Genomic DNA, 19234 nt, shown 5'->3' with positions numbered 1-19234 from the left:
TGCTGACCATTTCCACCAATGCATTTCCTGCTTCAATTTTTTCTATGACATGATAGTGGAAGAAACATGATAGGAAATAGTAGGGAAAAGGATGGGAAAATATCTGCCTTGCTGCACACACAGAGCTTGTAACCACAGAAAGGGTAAATGCTTTGTCCCTCTGTATGGTCATTACTGTGACCTTCATTGACACCCAATTGCCGTAGGGTAGAGCAGCAGACACAGCAAAGCTTGGGAGCAAGGCATGGCACTGCTGAAAGGCTTCTCTGCATAACACTTGGATGGAGTCTGCATGTTGTGCCTTGGTGCATGCCCTGTTATTGCCACCCTGGATGGCTAGCATTACAAGGCAGAAAGTAGTTTAAAAAAATCTGTCATTTAAGACAAAACTAGGATATATTTTGTTCTCAAACATTTGATTCCTACACAATCAAGTTAAGCATCATGGTGAAATATCGAATGACATTACTTACAAATAATGTAAAACCCAGCAAATTGTTTTGGCAGCAAAATGCCTTAAAACGTCTAAATTGGAAAATGTGAGAATTAGATAGAAGTTATACATACATACATATATACACACACACACACACACACACATATACATATATATACACATATACATATATATACACACATAAAAAATATGTGTGTATAATTCATTGTAATGTTCTATTTCTGTTTTATTCAAAATAACATAAATGTTCTCCTTTCTTTTTCATTGTCATGAGCAAGTGGAGAAGATTCTGTTCTATTAACTCCAAATAATGCTCTTAAGTTTTAAGATTTTGGTTTGATCTTATACATCAAAAATCATTACCAGGTTGTGTCCCATGATACACCAGCCCTATTGCCTGGCTTGGCTTCACCGGCCTTGCACAGGAGGATATAGTGCCAATTTGAATGGAAATTCACAGCTCTCATCTGAAAGGTTCTTAAATAGGATTTTGAAAAGATAAGTATTTAAATATGTTAGATACTTTACTTGTTTCAATAGGAATTTTTTTTGTTTACATTTTCATGCAGCACTGGTTATTTATTTTAGACTGACTAAATGTTTGTTTAGTTCATTATGATGACAACGGCTCGAATAACTCATCTGTCAGCAGGACAGGTTGCCTTTTGCTCTAATCTTCCTCTGACACATAGCTTCTTCAACCAGGCCAACAAACTGGTTCTTTGTCCAACTTGAGACAAGACTAGTTACATTAACTCCCAGCAGCAATGTCATTGGGAAGCCATGAAAATTTGAAAAGAAAAACACAGTAACATCCTCACATCTGTGATTGCCTTCTTTGCTCTTTCTTCAGCATTTTTTGCTTCATTAGCAATCTCTTCCATCTTCATTTGGATTTGTGCCATATCTGTTTCAAGCTTCTTCTTTGCATTAAAAAGGCTGGTGTTCTATGAAGGAGAAAAATAGAGGCTTTGAGAGTCTGTCTTTGGTCTCCTACATATAGAGACCATGAATTACTATTTGTTCTTTGTGAATCTCTGGACCTAAAAAATATGTCTGTCTTAGTAAAGCAAACTACCTGGGTACGGAGGAGCTGCACACGTTCAGTGGCATCCAGAAGCTCCTGCTCAGCCACTTTCCGTGACCGCTCCGTCTGCTCCAAGGCTGCCCTCAGCTCCTCAACTTCAGCCTGCAGCAGGTTTGCTCTGCGCTCCACCATGGCCACTTGCTCCTTCAGGTCCTCCTGAGTCCTGACAGCATCGTCCAAGTGCAGCTGCGTGTCCTAAGTACGAAGAGACAAGTTTCTCCTAATGAGTTTCTCTGATACTATGCTTAAAAATAAATCAACATGAAAGGTAAACCAAGACCTTGAGAGTTCCTTGGATGCTGTGCAGGCGTTTCTGTGCCTCTGCAGCCTGGCGGTTGGCATGGCTCAGCTGGACTTCCATTTCGTTCAGATCTCCCTCCATCTTCTTCTTCAGCCTTAAGGATTCACTTTTGCTCCTGATCTCAGCATCCAAAACAGCCTGCATTGTCTCCACAGTCCTTTGATGGTTCTTTTTTAACTGTCTGATCTCCTCATCTTTCTCATCAATCTTTCTGTTAATTTCTGATTTAATCCTAGTCAGTTCTTGGTTGACACCAAGGATTTTGACCTCTTCATGCTCAAGAGCTGCCTTTAAAAGGGGAAAACCAAAAGTAACACTTCAGAGAACATAATAATTGTGATGCTAATCAGTGACTTCACACAACTCCTAACGTTTTTTGGCAATCAACTTCGTACACAGCCTCTGCTCAGGAGAGAGAACAGAAAGCTGTTCAGACTGCTTTCTACCTTTTCCAGTAATATTTAAACTAACTCACCTCTGCCTCTTCCAGAGCTAACCGCAGCTCAGATTTTTCTACTTCAGCTTGCTTTCTGGCTTTCTCAAGATCTCTGATCATTTTGCCATTTTCAGTAATTTGTCCAGTTAGATTAGCTATTTCCTCTATGAGATAAGAATGACGTCAGCCTATGGTAGCCAGAGAAGTTGAACTTTTATGTTTTGTGACTGTGTTCAACACCTCTTTTGTATACCTTCATATATACATATGTATACACATAGGTACATGCATAAACTGTTGCATACATATGTACAGATAAAAACCAATACAGCCAACTCATGCAGGATTACATAAACACAAGGGCATCAGTTGGTTTCATAGCTCTCCTTCCAGTTACTCTGGAAGATACCTGCAGGTGTTTATGTCTCTGGATAGGCCATCAGGGCAACACTACAGGTCTTGTCATTATATGTTTATGGTACATCTGTAAAATTCAGTTTCATAAGTTGTACAGCCTCTTGAGGGCACCACCTTTATCTGGGCATGACACATAAATGCCCCTGAGTTTACATCTCTGCAGCAGATAATGGAAAGCCACATTTGCTTTATTAGTATAGTCACTTTACAAAATCACTCAGCAACATTTGGTGAGACATTTATATTCTCCATAAAAATAGAGAGAATGGTAATGACAGAGTCCTGTAACTTAGTGTACCTCATGCAGACAAGAGCATGCTTGTAGAGCATGCCTTGTTGTGGTAGGACTATGAACAGCTAATGGAAAACCAGAGCCAAACACTTACGCTTGAGAGTTTTGTTTTCCCGTTTGATTGTTTCAAGCTGATCTAAACTTTCCTCATAGGCACTTTTCACTTTGAAAAGCTCTGTGCTCAGTGAGCGGGATTCTTTAGAGAGAGCTTCCCTCTCCAGCTGGCTCTCCTCATACTTTCCCTTCCATTCTGCCATGACCTGAAAGACATCATTTTTCATTCTCTGTTAGTACTGAAAATGTTCTTCTATTTATGGCTATTTTCTGTACTAGATAAATACCTCAGTCTCTGAAAACAGGACAGATTCCTATTGTCATGCTCTAGAGGAGCTTATAACTATTAGTCTCAACTTGATTTCAGTATTGACTTAAGTAGGGAGTATTAGTTCGGCCTTCTATGAGGGCTAGACATAAAAGGTATTGTGCTTAATAGTCACCTTATCAAAGTTCTGCTGTTTCTTGTCAAGGGCAGCTGTCAATGTGTTTGCTCTCTCTATGTCCACTGTCAAATCCTCTACCTCCCCCTGCAACTTCAACTTCATCTTCTCTAAGGAGGTACACTTTGAATTCACAGTCTCTGCCTGCTGCCCTGCTTCCTGCAGACGCTGAGTGAGTTTTTTCCTTAAGGGATATACATAAAACAAGTATATGATTTAAAAAATCAGTGTATTATGTACATAATTTAATTAGTACAGTATCAAAAGTTGTTATTTAATTAAGTGTACATGCAAACCCCAATAAAATCATTTAGGACAGGCTACTAAAAGTTGGTCCATGTTCTGCACAACGTACATAACGTCTGGACAGTTTATCTATTGTATCGCGTACTTGGCCTCCTCCAGCTCCTCCATGCGCTGAATAGCATCTGTCTCATATTTGGTTCTCCACTGGGCCACTTCGCTGTTGGCCTTGGACAGGGCACGCTGCAGCTCCCCTTTGGCTTCCTGCTCCTCCTCATATTGTTCCCGGAGCAAGTCACAGTCATGGCGAGCAGACTGCAAGGCGTGGGCCAGGGCGTTCTTGGCCTAAAAATTACCCATAATATCAGTTATTTACGTTAGCTGAGACCAGTAGGTGACCCCATAATCTTGCACGCTAAAACTACGGTCAGTGCAGCTTGGGCAGAAGACAAAGGGCCAGAGGTCTGTGAGTGTTCAGGCTGCTATCTTCAGCTGTAACCAACTTTTCTCAGCTCTACTACTAGAAAAGATCAAGAGTGATGCTTTCACCTTGGTATATGCTGTAGCTTTTCTTCCCTGGGGCTGTAGAAGCAAAAGAAATCACATAGATAATGGCTTTAAAGTTAAAAAACATGCAAAAAAATTAACCACAAGCGAAAGCACTTTTAATGTGCCAAAGACCTCCTTAGCAAAGCACTGAAACACAATGCTCACTGCCCAGGACCAATTTTGTGATGTTAGACTGTAGGCAACAATAGTCACAAACTTCCAGAAGTGGTTTTCAAAATAACTGAGGCCATGGTACATTTTGAAACCTTAGCATGTGCTCAGTAGTTAGCGGTACCTTAATCTCTTCCTCTAGCTGTCTTTTAAGTTCTTCTACTTGCTGTGTAATTGTCTGCTTGCTTCTGGACAGTTGCAAGGTTATGGCTTCTTTCTCTTCAAGTCGACGGCTTAGTTCACCTGTGACAAGAGAAGACAAGTTTCCAGTACTCTCCAGATCAAGCATCCTGAAAACATTCATATATAAACAATAAGCAGTAATAGACAAGTGGAATCACACAATGTTGTTTATCTTATCAGTTGTTACCTTTATGTTTGTACTTTTACCATTCTTATTTTACCATTCTCACTGCATATATTTTTTTACCATATCATCTTTACTCTTAGAGTACTGCAAAGTTTAGTAATGAAATTATGAGACAGATATCGTCTCCTGCAACACTTATCTATTCTATCTCCTTCAATGTTACTTCTATTCTGCTTTAATCGTGAGTTTTACTATTCATTCAGACATCCACATACACATTATAAATTTACAATTCTCTCAGCTTTAACTACTTAAGTGCACAGCACTTAGTTTCTCTACAGTTTCAAACCTTTCTTTCTTTTTCCTTTCTTGTTTGCTATAACTTCTAAATTTCTTCTATACTCATGTCGTTCTTTGAAAGAACATTAGGGAAACTGACAATCCTGTCTCTAGATCTAGATCTTTCTATTTCCATTTCTATCATTCTTTCTAGACTATTAAGTGTTTTCTTCCCATTCCATTTTGCTGTATCTTCTACTTTAATACTCTCCACTGTTTTGCACAGGCTTAGTCAAGTTCTGCTTTCCTACCCCTGTTATCAGTGTTTATTTGACCTCTCTCTATTCATTCACTCTGAAATACTTAGTATTTGTAGTATCTCCACAACCTATCCCAGGCAGCTTTCTCTACTTTTTTCCACACAGGCATTTGCAATATAGGGTGCAGCACATTTGGGCATCCGGTGCTACAAGGAACCTGATTCATCATTACTGCTGCCAAAGGACCAGAGCTACCTGTGCTCCATCAGCACTGGGTGACTGGCACATGTTATTTTGTCCTGCTCCTATCTGAGCAATGCCCCATCATCTCCCAGCTTATGGATTAATGTTAGTGCTGCCAATGTCATTTTTGCTTTACTTATCTGTTGGGCAATTTGACAATCATCAAGGAGGACATAAAATGATCGCTTGGTGGATGACGTTTAACCTGGCTAAGAGCTGGTGCAGCACTGAAGTTAATCAATTTACTTATTTAATTCCTACTTTATTAAATGTTTGAAGCCGATTCTAAAAGCGCCACTGTCCAACCCACTACTGCATTTTCACTCAGCGGTCCAAGATCTGCAGCTGTCTCCCTTACATCCTCCGGTGTAATCTCTTTTAATGTAACAAGACTAGTTTGATCTGCAGTACCTCTTTGTCGTGTGATGGTGGCAGTAGTCACTGTATATGCTGCTGTTACCACCTTCTTTTTTCAATTCATATATATTACCCTAGTATTTTCTCTTGCCTCCCATTCTAACTCTCCTTCACTTCCTGAAGATCAGCAGCTCTTTTTCATTTTTGCATCCTGATCTGCTTTTTGCAAGCATCTACTTTTAGTTTCACATTTTCTGTGATCAGGGCCCTCTGGAGCTCTCCCTTGCACCGGGGTGAACCACTGCACAATGTATTTCAATCCTTCAAAAAGCTCCTGTTGTTTCTTCTTTCTTTTTCTAAATTCACCACATTCTCTAAATCCAATTGTCCCTTATTATATTTTTGAGCCACTAGATAGATGATATTCCTTTTCTAAAGACAAATTTACTTTAGAAGATTTGCATACTTCATTATAGTAAACTCCAATTTTCATGTTAAAGCAGTATGATTTTATATTGTCACACTGCCTCAATTGACACAAAATGTTTTAGCAGCTTCCCATAACCGGTCCTGTAATACAAGATGTATATCTGAAAACTTCACTTCATAAGCTTTACAATAACTGGAAGAAATTTATTCTCATTACTCTCTGTCCTGTGGGCTGAAGTGACACCTCTCTCTTTGAGGCAACTCTTCAATATCGTCTTACTCAGACTTTTCCTGACCCATTTTAGGTTTTTTTTTCTCCAGTTTTCAATTTCATTCTAAGATTCCCCTTTAGTACTATGTACAATGACATTACAATAAAATGGTCAGATTCATAGAATCTTCTTTCTAGCACCTTGGGAACAATTAGGTCTCACTTGTAGTACGCATTAGAGGATCTCTCTTCTGCTGAAGGGAAAAATATCCTCTCAGTAGATCTTTGTGACTTTCTTACCATATTCTGTCTGGAGCTGAGCTTTTTGTATCAACATCTCATTCATATTTCTCTGGTTTTCCTCAAATTTGGTTTTCATAGCTCTCATTTGGTCTTCCAGTGTGCGGTACATTTTTTCCAGGTTAGCCTGAAAGAGAGTAAGAAAGTGGAATCTGTGTATGTGTGTTTGCATTGCATTGAATTCCCACCAGACAGAAAAATTGCTGATTCCAGTATTTCACTTATAAAGAAACACCTTGGACTTAGTAATGGTCTCTGTACTGCTGGCCAAGTCGTCAATCTCCATCTTCAGCTCACTCTTCTCCTTCTCCAGCTTCTGCTTCACTCGTTGCAGGTTGTCGATCTGCTCCCCAAGCTCAGCTGTGCTGTCTGCGTGCTTCTTCCGCAGAGTGGCAACTGTGGCTTCGTGCTGCAGCGTGGCCTCTTCGAGGTCACGACGCATCTTCTGAAATTCTGCCTCATGCTTTTTGTTAAGTTCGGTTTGAGAGGTGGTGGCTCCTCCAGCCTCTTCAAGTCTTTCACTGATTTCCTCGACTTCATTAGCTAGCTTATCACAATGCTTCTCTGCTTTAGCCCGCAGTGCTTTCTCACTCATGGTCTCCTCTTCCAGCTCTGCAACACGGGCCTATATAATAAAAAAATAGCACATAAGGTATTAATAAGGGAACAGGTAATTCAATGTTTAGGATAATGCATAATTGTCATAGCAGAATACCAAGCCCATTCTTTTGGAGACTGCAAGCAAAACAAAGTTCATTTGAATTTCTCTAGTTTGCTGTTGTAGGCAAAGGCTTACCAACAGGAAAAAACCTATAGATCAACTCATACTAACTTGAGATCACAGCTTTCTGTTGGGTGGAGAAAATTATTACAACGTATCATGGTAATTACTGTGATAGAGTCAGAGATTTTATCAGTTACCAACTGTGGACAAGCACTACTCATGCTACTACAGTTCAAACAAGTAAACAGTAATAATGAAGTAGTTCTATAAAGTCTCTTGCCTGCAATTCTCTGATCTTCTTCTGCAATTGAATACCTGAATTTTGCTCTTCCTCAATTGTATTTTGCATCTGGTTAAGTTCAAAATCTTTCCTGTGAAGCAAATGTTATTTTAATAAAAAGAAAATATGTTCAGTTAAAAACAAATACTAAATTTGTCACTATTTTTTTTCTCATACTTCCTTAATTTTTCATCTAAATGTTGTTTATCATTCTCCAGATCCTCTATGGTTTCCTGGGCAAGTTTCAAGTCTCCCTCAAGCTTTCTCTTCGCTCGTTCAAGATCCATACAAACTTTTCTTTCCTGTTCTAAAGATCCTTCAACCTGTGACATAAACATATACAAAGATGACTGACGGTCGTGGTTTACCCTAGCAAGCAGCTAGACACCATGCAGTCACTCGCTCACTTTCCCCCTGTCTAGTGGAACAACTGAAGAATCTGCCCCTTCTACTTGTGTTGAACATGCTCACATCATTCACTTGTTGCTCCAGCTTGATCCTGGCTTTGGTGAGAGTGTTAACTTTGTCCTCCTCAGTTTGCAAGTCATCCAGTGCCTGTTGGTGGGCTTCTTGCAGGGCCGCCTTCTCCTTGACTAACTTCACAATAGTCTCATCTAAACCTGTCATTTCTTCAGTTAGATTTTTAACCTATCGTGAGACAAAATACTTGAAGGTCAGTAATAATTTTGGCTTTTATATAGGCTAGTGATCACACAAAGACCATAAACACGGTACTAGGCTACCAAAGAGACTTAATTTGTTGCATTATGTAGTCAGACTATGCAACCTCTCTGCTTACACATCACCATTCTGAAGTCACAATGCAATTCTGAACTTTCATTTTAATGCATTTTTGTATGATTATGGGTTGTTTTCCCTGCACAATAGAGTGACTAAATTTAACACCAGGTCCATAGATTTCCTTATACAACATCATGCTTTTGTTCAATGACTGTGCCTTTAATTCCTATATATAGACAGAGAAACTATTATCACACATGCAAATAGCAGAAATAAAAAGTACCTTGTTTTCAGTGGCATGCTTTTCCTTTTCAGCCTTGGCCAATGTTAACTCAAGGTCATCAATATCTCTCTTCAGCTCAGAACATTCATCCTCCAGTTTCCTCTTTCTGGCTGCCAAATCAGCATTTATCTCCTCTTCATCCTCCAGTTTTTCCATTGCCTCCTTTATTCTTGCTTCCAGATGGAATTTTGCTTTGATCAGCTGGTCACATCTTTCTTCAGCATCAGCCAAATTTTCATTTTCCTTTTTATAGAAAACAGCAAAGTGTTTCATTGTCACACACAGGAACTGACAGTTGCAGAAATCACCTGCTCATTATGCAATTGGATCATGAAATAACAGAATTTCCATTCAGCCCTGAGCGTTCAAGCTCAGACAAAAGTGATGTGACCTGAGAAGCCAAAAATGGTTTTAAATTACATACATACACTTTGTACTTGCAGCTGCAGATCCTTTTTCTCTTTCACCAGAATCACCATTTTTTCTTCCAGTTCCTTCCTCTTGGTTTCTGATTTAGCCAGTTCTTCTTTTATTCTCCCAAACTCTTCCTTCATTGTGGCCATTTCTTTCTCAGTTTCCACACTTTTTAAGAGGGGCTTTATCTTGAAGTACAGCTTCATCCAGGGCCAGTGCTTGACATTCATGAATGCACGGATGTTGTACTGGATGCAGAAGATGGATTCTCTGAAATAAAAGCAATACAACAACACTGTGAAAAAAATGTATCTTTGAGAAACCAGACCTTGCAGAAGACACACACCTTCGGTCTAACATTCTTCTAAATTCAAGTCTCCTGAGGTATCCCCTGCATAAAGCCTGTGTCTGTGCAATCAGTTGTCCTAAGCAATCATCTCGCATCTCCTCCAGGACACCTAGCAAACCTGCCTTGAAGAACACCTGGAATCAAAGAACAGAGATCAGTCATTGTTGGGCTTATACTATATATATATTATAATGCAATGAATTATTTCTCATTGCATAGAAAAATTAAATGTTTACCTTAGTGTGTCCAAATTTGTACTGAGTATGATCTATCTCAATGGAAGACAGCAACTTTTCACATGCCTTCTTGCTATCAATAAATTGTCCTTCTGGAATGACACCAGCATTCAGAAGGCGGTATCTGACAAAATGGAGGAAAATAGCTTAACCATCTGTATCATTTTAGTGCACAGGATGCTACAAGAACAGCTGTCACTTTGAACTGAGTCTGACTCACACCTCCAGCCTTAGATAGCAAACCAGTAAGAAGCAGGTCAGTTCAGTAGGTTCCCAGTGTATGTTACAGCCCTCACAGAGACTGAGGGCACGGATGGTCTGTTCTCTGGACTTGAGAGACTCCATTCATCTGTGTCACAGTCATTTATACTAACCTAGGAGCCCAGCTCACTAATCTAATGCTATTTTTTAAGAAATCTCAATCATATTTGAAGCCTTCAAACCTTGAGAGTGTCCCAGGTAAGCTATTCACCCTCACTGTAAGAAAGGTATACTTCACTTTTACCTTGACAAGATCCTTTTTCAAGTCCCACTCTTGCTTTGAGTCTGCCTTTTAGATTACAGGTTCCTGCACATTCAGAAATCTTTATACCTGTATGTTCTTTACACCACAAACAAATAGTTTGTTAACATACAGTTTCATGAGTTGAAGTTTGATTTAAATCTCTCGCTGCACTTGAGTTCACATTTATCCTGTAGCTATTTTCTAAACCATATCCAGCTTTTTCTCATTCCTCCTTAAGTATGTAAACCTGAATTAGACATAGTATCTAGCAATGGACTTTCTAATCCTACGTTCAGAAATTATTTGATCTCCTACTCTTTTCAGCATGCCTCTGTTTACCTATACACAAATCTGCCCACCCACATCACTGCCTTGGGAAATCTTCTTCAGTTAGTGCCCAAAATGCCACATCTACACTTTTAAATGTCCCTGCTCTCCAGGATACCCTGTTCAGTTCTGTAAGTGTGGTGCACTTTCTTTGTTCTTAGAGATCTGACCCTACATTTGCCTTTGTTCAAATACAACAAGCAGGTGACCCTGCTGGGTTGCCCTAAATTTAACAACCCCTTATGTCTTATTTGCATGGCAATTCCTGAGTTAATACTGTTTGGTTGTTATTGGTTTTTTAATCTATAAATCAATGTTGCTAAGGTGCTGTAGAAATGTTAGCCCTTTTACAAAATGAGAGTGCCACATGGAACTAATTTAGATGTTCTGCTGATGTCTGTTTTGTTAAAGTTGCTACATTTGCCAACTTAGTTTGTAATTTCATTAAAAAAGCGGTATCAGGTTTAACACAATTTCCTTTCAGTGAAACATTCTAGTCAGCATTATTTAAACAACATTCTTCAAAATTCTACTAGATAGTGATTAAATACAGGAAGTCCTACAGACCACCCTCCAGATTTTTGCTGAGACATGCTTGTGTCAAATTTGAGAATTTAAGCAAAGTGTACCCAAATATTCACATGAACATGAATGAAGTGAAAATAGGTTTTGGCATACATTATTCAGAAAGGCATGTGGGTGGGCACTGCCCACACAGACTCTGTTATTGATATGTCTTCATACTTTCCATAGCTGTTAAATATTAAAATAGTCTTTTCCTAAGACCTGTATCATTGACTTGTTTGGCAAGACTCTTCTCTCAAATGAATTGGGCTAGATATAAACACAAGTATGTAATTACAGACCTTTGTTTAAAATCCCCATATAATATCTTGTTAGGAAATCCTTTCCTGCAGATTCGAATGCCTTCCAGAACACCGTTACATCTCAGCTGGTTCAGAACAAGCTTATGATCCATCAGGCCTATGACAGAGCAACATGGGGATATATTGACTTTTCTAGCATTGATCAATGGGTTCTTTCTCCCAATTTCTGATCTATGTTTTATTAATTACCTGGGGTCTTTGTTTCATTGGGAATGATACAACGCACAAAATGAGGATGAGTTGTTCGCAAGTTGGACATCAACTTATTTAGATTTTCCTGTAAAAAAGTATCATTTGCAAACTAGTACTTCAAAAAATAATGCAAATATTCTCAATATGATTTGACTTTGATGAAAAATAAGAATTCAGTTTTTAGTTACTATTCTAGTGAATATTCTACAATCCTGCATAAGCATCAGCCAAGTAAATAGCTTCAAACAGTGGATACAATTGAAAAACTTTCCTCCTGACTCAAAAAGAAAATATGTCCTTAGTAGTTAGAAGCTAATCATAAGAGCTATTAAACAGGATGAGGATGGAAAGAAATTAATGATATTCCAGGATACTAATAGTGGTCATTCTTGATCGAATGAACTGTTAATCAAAGGAATGAACGGGTTGATTCTTTGTTCTTATTACTTAGATATATTAGTTATGTATATTTAAAATAGAATTGAGCCACAAAATCAGTGTTTGTCTATGACATCAGAAGTTATCTGAACTATCTGAAGGATAGTTTTTGTTAGCATTGCATTTCTTTAATCATCTCCTGCAATAATGACATACTCTGAGTATGGTCCATATCACAACCAGGTGGATGCCACACTCTTCATCATGCCAGGAAGGGCTGAACCTGTTCCTGGACCCAGGATATAGATGTCTAACAGCAACATCAAGGGGCTGCAATGTGTAATTTGCGTTGCCCATGCTGACTGGTTGTCACACAATGCCCTGTACTCAGAGACACACATCCTGGAAGAAGCCAATTACAGCCAAATAAGGGAAGGATGCTGTTAGCACCAAAGATCAAAGATTGCATTTAGGCTGTCTTGAAACTGTGCAACCTGGTCAAAGCACATGACTTCCCTTCTCCACAATCATCCTATTGGAACTCATCACCAAGGCAGAATTCAAGTTAACCTTTACAAGATCCCAAAGGTAAGTTTCCACAGTATCTTATAGCAACAGAGAAAGTGGGAATGGTGAACTAGTGAAAAAAAGTCTGACAAGACTGCCTTTTTGGTGTTTTCTGCAGCTGGCCTATGCTGTACCGGAGAAGACACCTACCCGAAAGAGTACAGAGACAGTTTGGAAGGAAGAGCCCTTTTTCTTGGTTCCTTTCTTCTTAATAGTACCACCTTCAGCTGGAAAATAAGATGTCAGACCAACTAAGGTACGGCTGTAGATCCTTTTGACAGCATTATAATTGTGCATCTAACACACAGAGGACGAATACTGACTCAACATTGATTCAAGTCAAGTGATAACTAAAGTTGGAAACACCAGACAGGAGAGGTAATCCCCCAATCTTACCTTCATCTATAGAAGCAAAGGTGGCATAAAGATTGCATAAAATTTTCACCGATGATTTCTGGTACAGACCCACAACAGTTTCATTCAGGGGGTCCTTGTTCTTCTCCAGCCAGCCAAAGATGTTGTAGTCTACTGTGCCAGCATAGTGCACCAGGGAGAAGTGGGCCTCAGCCTTGCCTTTTCCAGGTTTGGGCTTCTGGAAGTGGCTGGACTTGCCCAGATGCTGGTCGTAGAGCTTGTTCTTGAAAGAGGTGTCAGTTGCCTTGGGGAACATGCACTCCTCTTCCAGGATGGAGAAGATACCCATAGGCTGAACAGAAAAAAGATGTTTTCAAATAAGATCAATTCAAGTTATAATAATACAGAGTGAAAGAAATGCTAAAATAAATGTACAGGGGCTATTTTATAGATAATTAGTTTGGGAGGAGAAGGTAAGCAAGATCTCTTGTGAACAGCTGGCAAGATATTAAAAAGCACCAAATTTTCATAAATAGGAATCTGAGCTACCTACACATTGGCTGGAACACAAAGACAGCCAAACAGGAACTGTGCAGTAACCTCTTGGAATACAGTAGTGACTTCTCCTTATCCAGAAAGAGCAAAAAGCAAGCAGACATGAGGCTTTCTAACATTTTAATGTGACTGAGAGGAAAACCTGAGGAGGAATCAATATAGAATGGTTTTGGGTGGAAAAGACCTTCAAGATCATTGAGTCCCACCATCAATCCAGCCCTACTAAGTCTGCCACCAGACCATATCCCTAAGCATGACATCTACTCATCTTTTAAACATCTTCAGGGATGGTGACTCAACCACCTCCCTGGGCAGCCTCTTCCAGTGCTTCACAACCCTGAGAGTAAAGAAATTCATTCTAATAGCCAGCCTAAACCTCCCCTGGAACAACTTGAAACCATTACCCCTTGTCCTGTCACTGGCTACAAGGGAGAAAAGGCTGATCTCCACCTCACTACAACCTCCTTTCAGGTAGTTGTAGAGGACAACAAGGTCTCCCCTCAGTGTCCTTTTCTCCAGGCAAAACAACCCCAGCTCCCTCAGTCACTCCTCATAATTATTGTGATCCAAAGCCTCTACCAGCTTTGTTGCCCTTCTCTGGACATGCTTCAGCATCTCAATGTTGTTTTTGTAGTGAGGGGCCCAAAACTGAACAGAGTATTTGAGGTCCAGCCTCACCAGGAGACCTGGAAGCTTCACAGAGTGTACTGACGATACATAGTGCAAGCACTCTTGAGAAACTCTTCCAGATCTGATTTACATGATGGCACACACTGCAAAGAAACTCACCTTTTCTATAAGCTCAATGCAGGCAGCCAGGTCCATTCCAAAGTCAATGAACTCCCATTCAATCCCTTCCTTCTTGTACTCCTCCTGCTCCAGCACAAACATGTGGTGGTTGAAGAACTGTTGCAGTTTCTCATTGGTGAAGTTGATGCACAGCTGTTCAAAGCTATTAAACTAATATTTGAGTAAATGAGTTAATATTGTTAAACTGACTCAAATCAATTTATTTTGTAGAAATGTCAAGGCAAGCTGAACAGGACTACCCCTGAAGAGTTTTGATAATAGCGTAAAGGATATATCATGGGTGGTCCAGGCTTACAGAAAAGTTGTCCTGTGTGGCACATGGTTGATGTAGTCTGGATTGGTAATGTTTTTGGGTGACATTAATGTCACTAAATACAGATTCTATGGGGAGGGAGACGGTAGCTTCATGGCTATGCTTCTGCCATTTCTTTTCTCTTACAAAGTGGGTGATGGTTCTACAAAGGCAGAAGCAGTTTCAGAGAGATTTGCCCTGTTCTTGAGAGCTGCATTGGGGTGGGGAGGAGGTAAGGTCAGAAAAGTCAAATAAAAGGAAAAAAAACATTTTAAAACAGCCAGAAATCTGAGAGTGCTATGTAAAACCAAACCTCAAAAATCTCAAAGCCAGCAATGTCTAAGACTCCAATAAAGTGCTGTCTTGGCAGCTTTGTATCCAGTTGTTGGTTGATGCGCATCACCATCCACAGGAAGAGTTTTTCATAGACTGATTTGGAAATGGCATTCACTGCCTGGTGCACCTGCAGGAAGATGGTTCACACAGCTGTGTCAGGGCACTGCTGGTGTATCACCAGAATGGAACACCCCTCCACCAGATACTGTCAGCCCACAAAGTGCACTAATAGGCCTTAATGTTCCTGATCAGACTCAGCTATGACCTGCACCCACTTCTGTCCCTTATGGAGAGGATGGTCCCTGCCGCTCCCTGACACTCACCTGATCCACTGTTTGGCCCTTCATGACATATTCATTTCCCACTTTGACCCGAGGATAGCACAAAGCTTTCAGCAAGTCTGCTGAGTTCAGGCCCATCAGGTATGCTGCTTTGTCAGCCTCTGTAAAATAAACAAACAAAAAAGCTGAAAGACTTTCTTAGTTGGGACAGACAGAATGCATTTGAGCCAGCCAGAGCTGACTCTAAACTGGTTGGCTTTACCCTATCCACAAAGCTTGTCCAACGTTCTCATTTACTTTTCCAAACAGCCTTGTAAGGCTGGTGATCATGATTGAGTGGTTAGAGCAGCCACAACAAGTGTGGTAAAACCAGTGAGTGTACTGGTGATGGGACAACAGAGTGTTTTTCCTTCCAAACCACTTCTCCCAAACATCACCCAAGCAGAATAACTCTGGATGTGTTACCAGAAACAGTTGAACACTACAGTAATGTCCCAGGCACAAGGTCCTTCAGCAGAGCCATCAGGAATAAAGTGGATGCAGAAAGTGACTCTCCAAGAGGTTATAAGCTGAAGGTTGAACGCCCTTTTTAAGTTCATCAAGGAACAACTGCTTCTTTCCTGGAAGACTGCTTGCCCCTCTAGTGAAAAATGGTATGAAAACAGTTGGAAATGTCTCTTCAAGCCATGAAGGTATTACCTTCTGTGCCATCTGGCTCTGCCTGCTCCTCACGTGGTTTCTGCTTGAACTTCATGTTCCCGTAGTGCAGGATTGCCCCTGTCAGTTTGTAAATGCCCATTCGCTCATCGGGGCTGAAGCCCAAAATGTCAATGGCTGCCTGCACACCAGATAGATCAGCTGATTAAAATGGTAAGTGATACTCTATCTCTTTGCAAAATGTACTCACATCTGTGGCAACAAGCTCCTCTTGGTCATCAATGCTGGCAACAGAAATCTCCCCTTGGCTGATGAAGGGGTAGTCATAGGGGTTGGTTGTAATGAGGAGCATCTCTGAAAGGTAAATGAAGGAGTGAGAGCCATATCCCAGCAGTGAAAATGGAACAGCTCAATAAGATTTCACAGGTTATTTTTCCTTTCGCATCCCCAAACTCCTGGTTTTCTTTCAAGTTACAAGAAATTTGAGTAAAGCCATTCATCTGCTTTCCACTGGATGAGCAGAAAGTCCTGGGCAGGTTCTCAGTTCTACCAGTTTCACATGCTGTGAATCGGGAGCTGAACTGCACCGGGATTCAGCACTGGCACACAAGGAACAAGGGCCATCCAAAGAAACAGCTTTTCAGAAAGACACTTTCAGGTAAGACTCATATGTGTTTATCCTCATACATGGCATATACTAATTCATGCTGAATGCCTCTTGCACCCACTGGGGTTGTGTGCTGGTCCATATAACTCATAAAATATATTGTGTTTATCTCCATCTAATTGAGGCCATAATTCACAACTCATTTTCAGTCCTGAATCTTATGGTAGAGTAAGAGGAGAAGTGAAGGTGGGCAGATGTGCAGTGGTTTGGGCAGTGTGCAAGAGGGGAAACCCTCCATACACTGAAGATAAATCTGTCTGTATCCTTGTACAGACATGCAGTCCCCTGGCACAGGACAGTGTCTATGGAAAAGCAAGAGGGAGGTGCTAAACGTCAGGAAGGCACACAGTTGGAGGATGGGGGTAGGAGCTCCACCTTGGGAAATGTTCTGTGGACAGTTGGGAGGGATGGGCAAAGTGGGGTAAGGATGAGTGCAGTAGTTACTAAATGTGTGGCAAAAGGTTTTGGGACAGTTGTGCATGGGTAGGGTACACCATGGCAGTGGGAAGGGGGAAAAGGCTGGAAGGGCTATACTGGAAACAAGGAAGAACATTTGCCCATATGATGAAGAGTTCAGATAGATGGTTTGTAGATCAGAATATCTGGCCACCCTGCACCTAGGGAATTTCTCACCTTTCTGTTGAAGTCTGTTCACACTGTTCATGATATAAGTCAGACTTTCCACACCAGCAAGAACAGCAAGGTGTAAGGCAGAGTAAATTAGCCACCACCGCACCTCACTTGCACACAGTTTGCATTAGAACCTACCCAGGGAAGATAAACTGGAGGAGGAGTAACCTCTAGTGCAACATGGTTATACAGAGATAAAAGTGCTGTGTACAGCTTTGGTTACCCAGTCATCATTGGTGCTGGAATGCGGATGACATAAATAAGCACATGATCAAAGTTTCAAGTGCTTTGCGTAGCCTGAGGCACCAGCAGAAAGGAGAAGCTGGGTGCTTGTGACACATAGCACTAGACCAGCAGGTGCCACTGGATCCTCTGCCACTGAGCTGGTATATTTAGGGAAAGGTTTTTCATTTAGATTTTACTGTAAAATGTCACCAGGTGGTGGCTGTCCTTACCAAGCAGTTCAGGCTTCTTATTGGAGAGGATCTGGTAGAAGATGTGGTAGCTTCTCTCAGCTTTCAGCTGGAAGGTGACTCTTGATTTTTCCAGCAAGTCTGTAATATATATGAATGTATTTGCACATAGGAATTTTTGAACATAGGCATTTTTAAAGTTCTTCCTTACTTTACAGTAAAGCAGTAAGCGCCCCTCATTTACTCACAGGTCTCAATGTCACCAGAGGCCAGTTTTCCAGAGGTACCAAAATGAATACGAATGAATTTGCCCTGGCAAGCAGACAAATGGTAGTGGTCAGTGCAGCATTCTCAGGGTAACATGCCAGAGTGTTTTTCTCCCTTTAATCTCAGTGACAGCATCTCCAAATCAGTCTGAATTATCTTAGATATTCTAAGATAGATAGAGGGGACAGTTTGATGCAGCCCAACGCAACTATGGGCATGAAACAGCTGTAAACACATGAGCATCTGACAAACAACCAAGAAATTTGTCAGCAAGAACATTTCTCCCAGGCCAGTGGCTCCTGGTTGCAAGTAACAAAACCAAACAGGATTAGAAATGCAGGAGGGCAGAGAGAAACACAGAGACTCACAAAGCGTGAGGAGTTGTCATTTCTCACAGTCTTGGCGTTCCCGAAGGCCTCCAGCAATGGGTTAGCGCTGATAATTTGATCCTCAAGAGTTCCCTACAAGAATATTTGAATAATTATTGAAAAACACCATGGGCTATGTGGTAGAAAAAGGGGATGATAATGTGGCTTGCTGATTACATGTGCAACCACATGCCCTTCATTTCAGCTGTCCAGTGTTACTACAGCATCTTCTTGACTACAACATCAAGAACCAGCACTGTGTGTAAATGGTGAATAATTCATTTTTTTCTCTTATTCAGAATTTCTACCATGCTCATAGCTCTCATCTCTCAGCCACAGGGACAGACTGGTCCATGTGAAGAAACTGGAACTTCTGATTCTTCATGGACACCAATCCTCCAGACCTGGTTTCAGTCCAGATAAAGCTACACCTGGGCAGTGACAGTGGCAGCTCTGGTGGCTTGTACTTGCTGTGTTCCTAACTGCATACCAGCCCCTGATCTTACTGCCTTTTGAGAGTGGCTGAAGCTGATAAAAGATATTTCATGTTTTGAGGTAAATGTGTCACCAGTGCTGTCTGCAGCCACAAATTAAAAACATGCCAATTTGCCCCTCTGCCATGCTCTTCTTCCTCACACCTTCATCCAGGACTTCTTGGCTAGGTCCCCGCTCGCTGCAATTGTTGCAAAGTACTGGATGACACGCTTCGTGTTCACTGTCTTCCCTGCACCAGACTCTCCGCTGTTGAAAGAAAGCAAAGAGTGAAGAATTACCTGCCCGCTTTTTGCGGGAGACAAAGTTCAAAGTGACAGATGTACTTACGTGATTAGGATAGACTGATTTTCACGATCTGTCAAAGAGAAAAATAGCTACAGTCAGAGA

At 40.8% G+C, this 19234-nt stretch overlaps 1 protein-coding gene across 1 annotated transcript in view; it reads right to left on the bottom strand.

The window, feature by feature from the left end:
* LOC104540819 (myosin-3-like) overlaps positions 1-19234 on the bottom strand; it is a 23676-nt gene that overhangs the window by 902 nt on the left and 3540 nt on the right. The window contains exons 4-35 of the mRNA XM_010184712.1: positions 19175-19202; positions 18989-19093; positions 18847-18874; positions 18353-18445; positions 17966-18029; positions 17760-17858; positions 16258-16361; positions 16050-16188; positions 15393-15511; positions 15047-15196; positions 14421-14591; positions 13119-13428; positions 12873-12949; positions 11775-11862; positions 11565-11682; positions 9867-9990; positions 9628-9764; positions 9296-9551; positions 8868-9110; positions 8315-8491; positions 8021-8166; positions 7844-7934; positions 7075-7464; positions 6840-6966; positions 4575-4693; positions 3879-4075; positions 3488-3671; positions 3085-3250; positions 2321-2445; positions 1825-2133; positions 1536-1739; positions 1279-1404 (exon numbers count right to left, since the gene is read on the bottom strand). Of these exons, the coding sequence (XP_010183014.1) occupies positions 1279-1404; positions 1536-1739; positions 1825-2133; positions 2321-2445; positions 3085-3250; positions 3488-3671; positions 3879-4075; positions 4575-4693; positions 6840-6966; positions 7075-7464; positions 7844-7934; positions 8021-8166; positions 8315-8491; positions 8868-9110; positions 9296-9551; positions 9628-9764; positions 9867-9990; positions 11565-11682; positions 11775-11862; positions 12873-12949; positions 13119-13428; positions 14421-14591; positions 15047-15196; positions 15393-15511; positions 16050-16188; positions 16258-16361; positions 17760-17858; positions 17966-18029; positions 18353-18445; positions 18847-18874; positions 18989-19093; positions 19175-19202 (4814 nt within the window). The remainder of the gene's footprint in view (positions 1-1278; positions 1405-1535; positions 1740-1824; positions 2134-2320; positions 2446-3084; positions 3251-3487; positions 3672-3878; positions 4076-4574; positions 4694-6839; positions 6967-7074; positions 7465-7843; positions 7935-8020; positions 8167-8314; positions 8492-8867; positions 9111-9295; positions 9552-9627; positions 9765-9866; positions 9991-11564; positions 11683-11774; positions 11863-12872; positions 12950-13118; positions 13429-14420; positions 14592-15046; positions 15197-15392; positions 15512-16049; positions 16189-16257; positions 16362-17759; positions 17859-17965; positions 18030-18352; positions 18446-18846; positions 18875-18988; positions 19094-19174; positions 19203-19234) is intronic.

This window comes from Mesitornis unicolor, unplaced genomic scaffold (genome assembly GCF_000695765.1).
Source record: "Mesitornis unicolor isolate BGI_N332 unplaced genomic scaffold, ASM69576v1 scaffold20325, whole genome shotgun sequence".
Lineage (NCBI taxonomy): Eukaryota > Metazoa > Chordata > Aves > Mesitornithiformes > Mesitornithidae > Mesitornis > Mesitornis unicolor.
The sequence above is the reverse complement of the archived record's forward strand: the minus strand, read 5'-3'. Positions and strand labels throughout refer to the sequence as shown.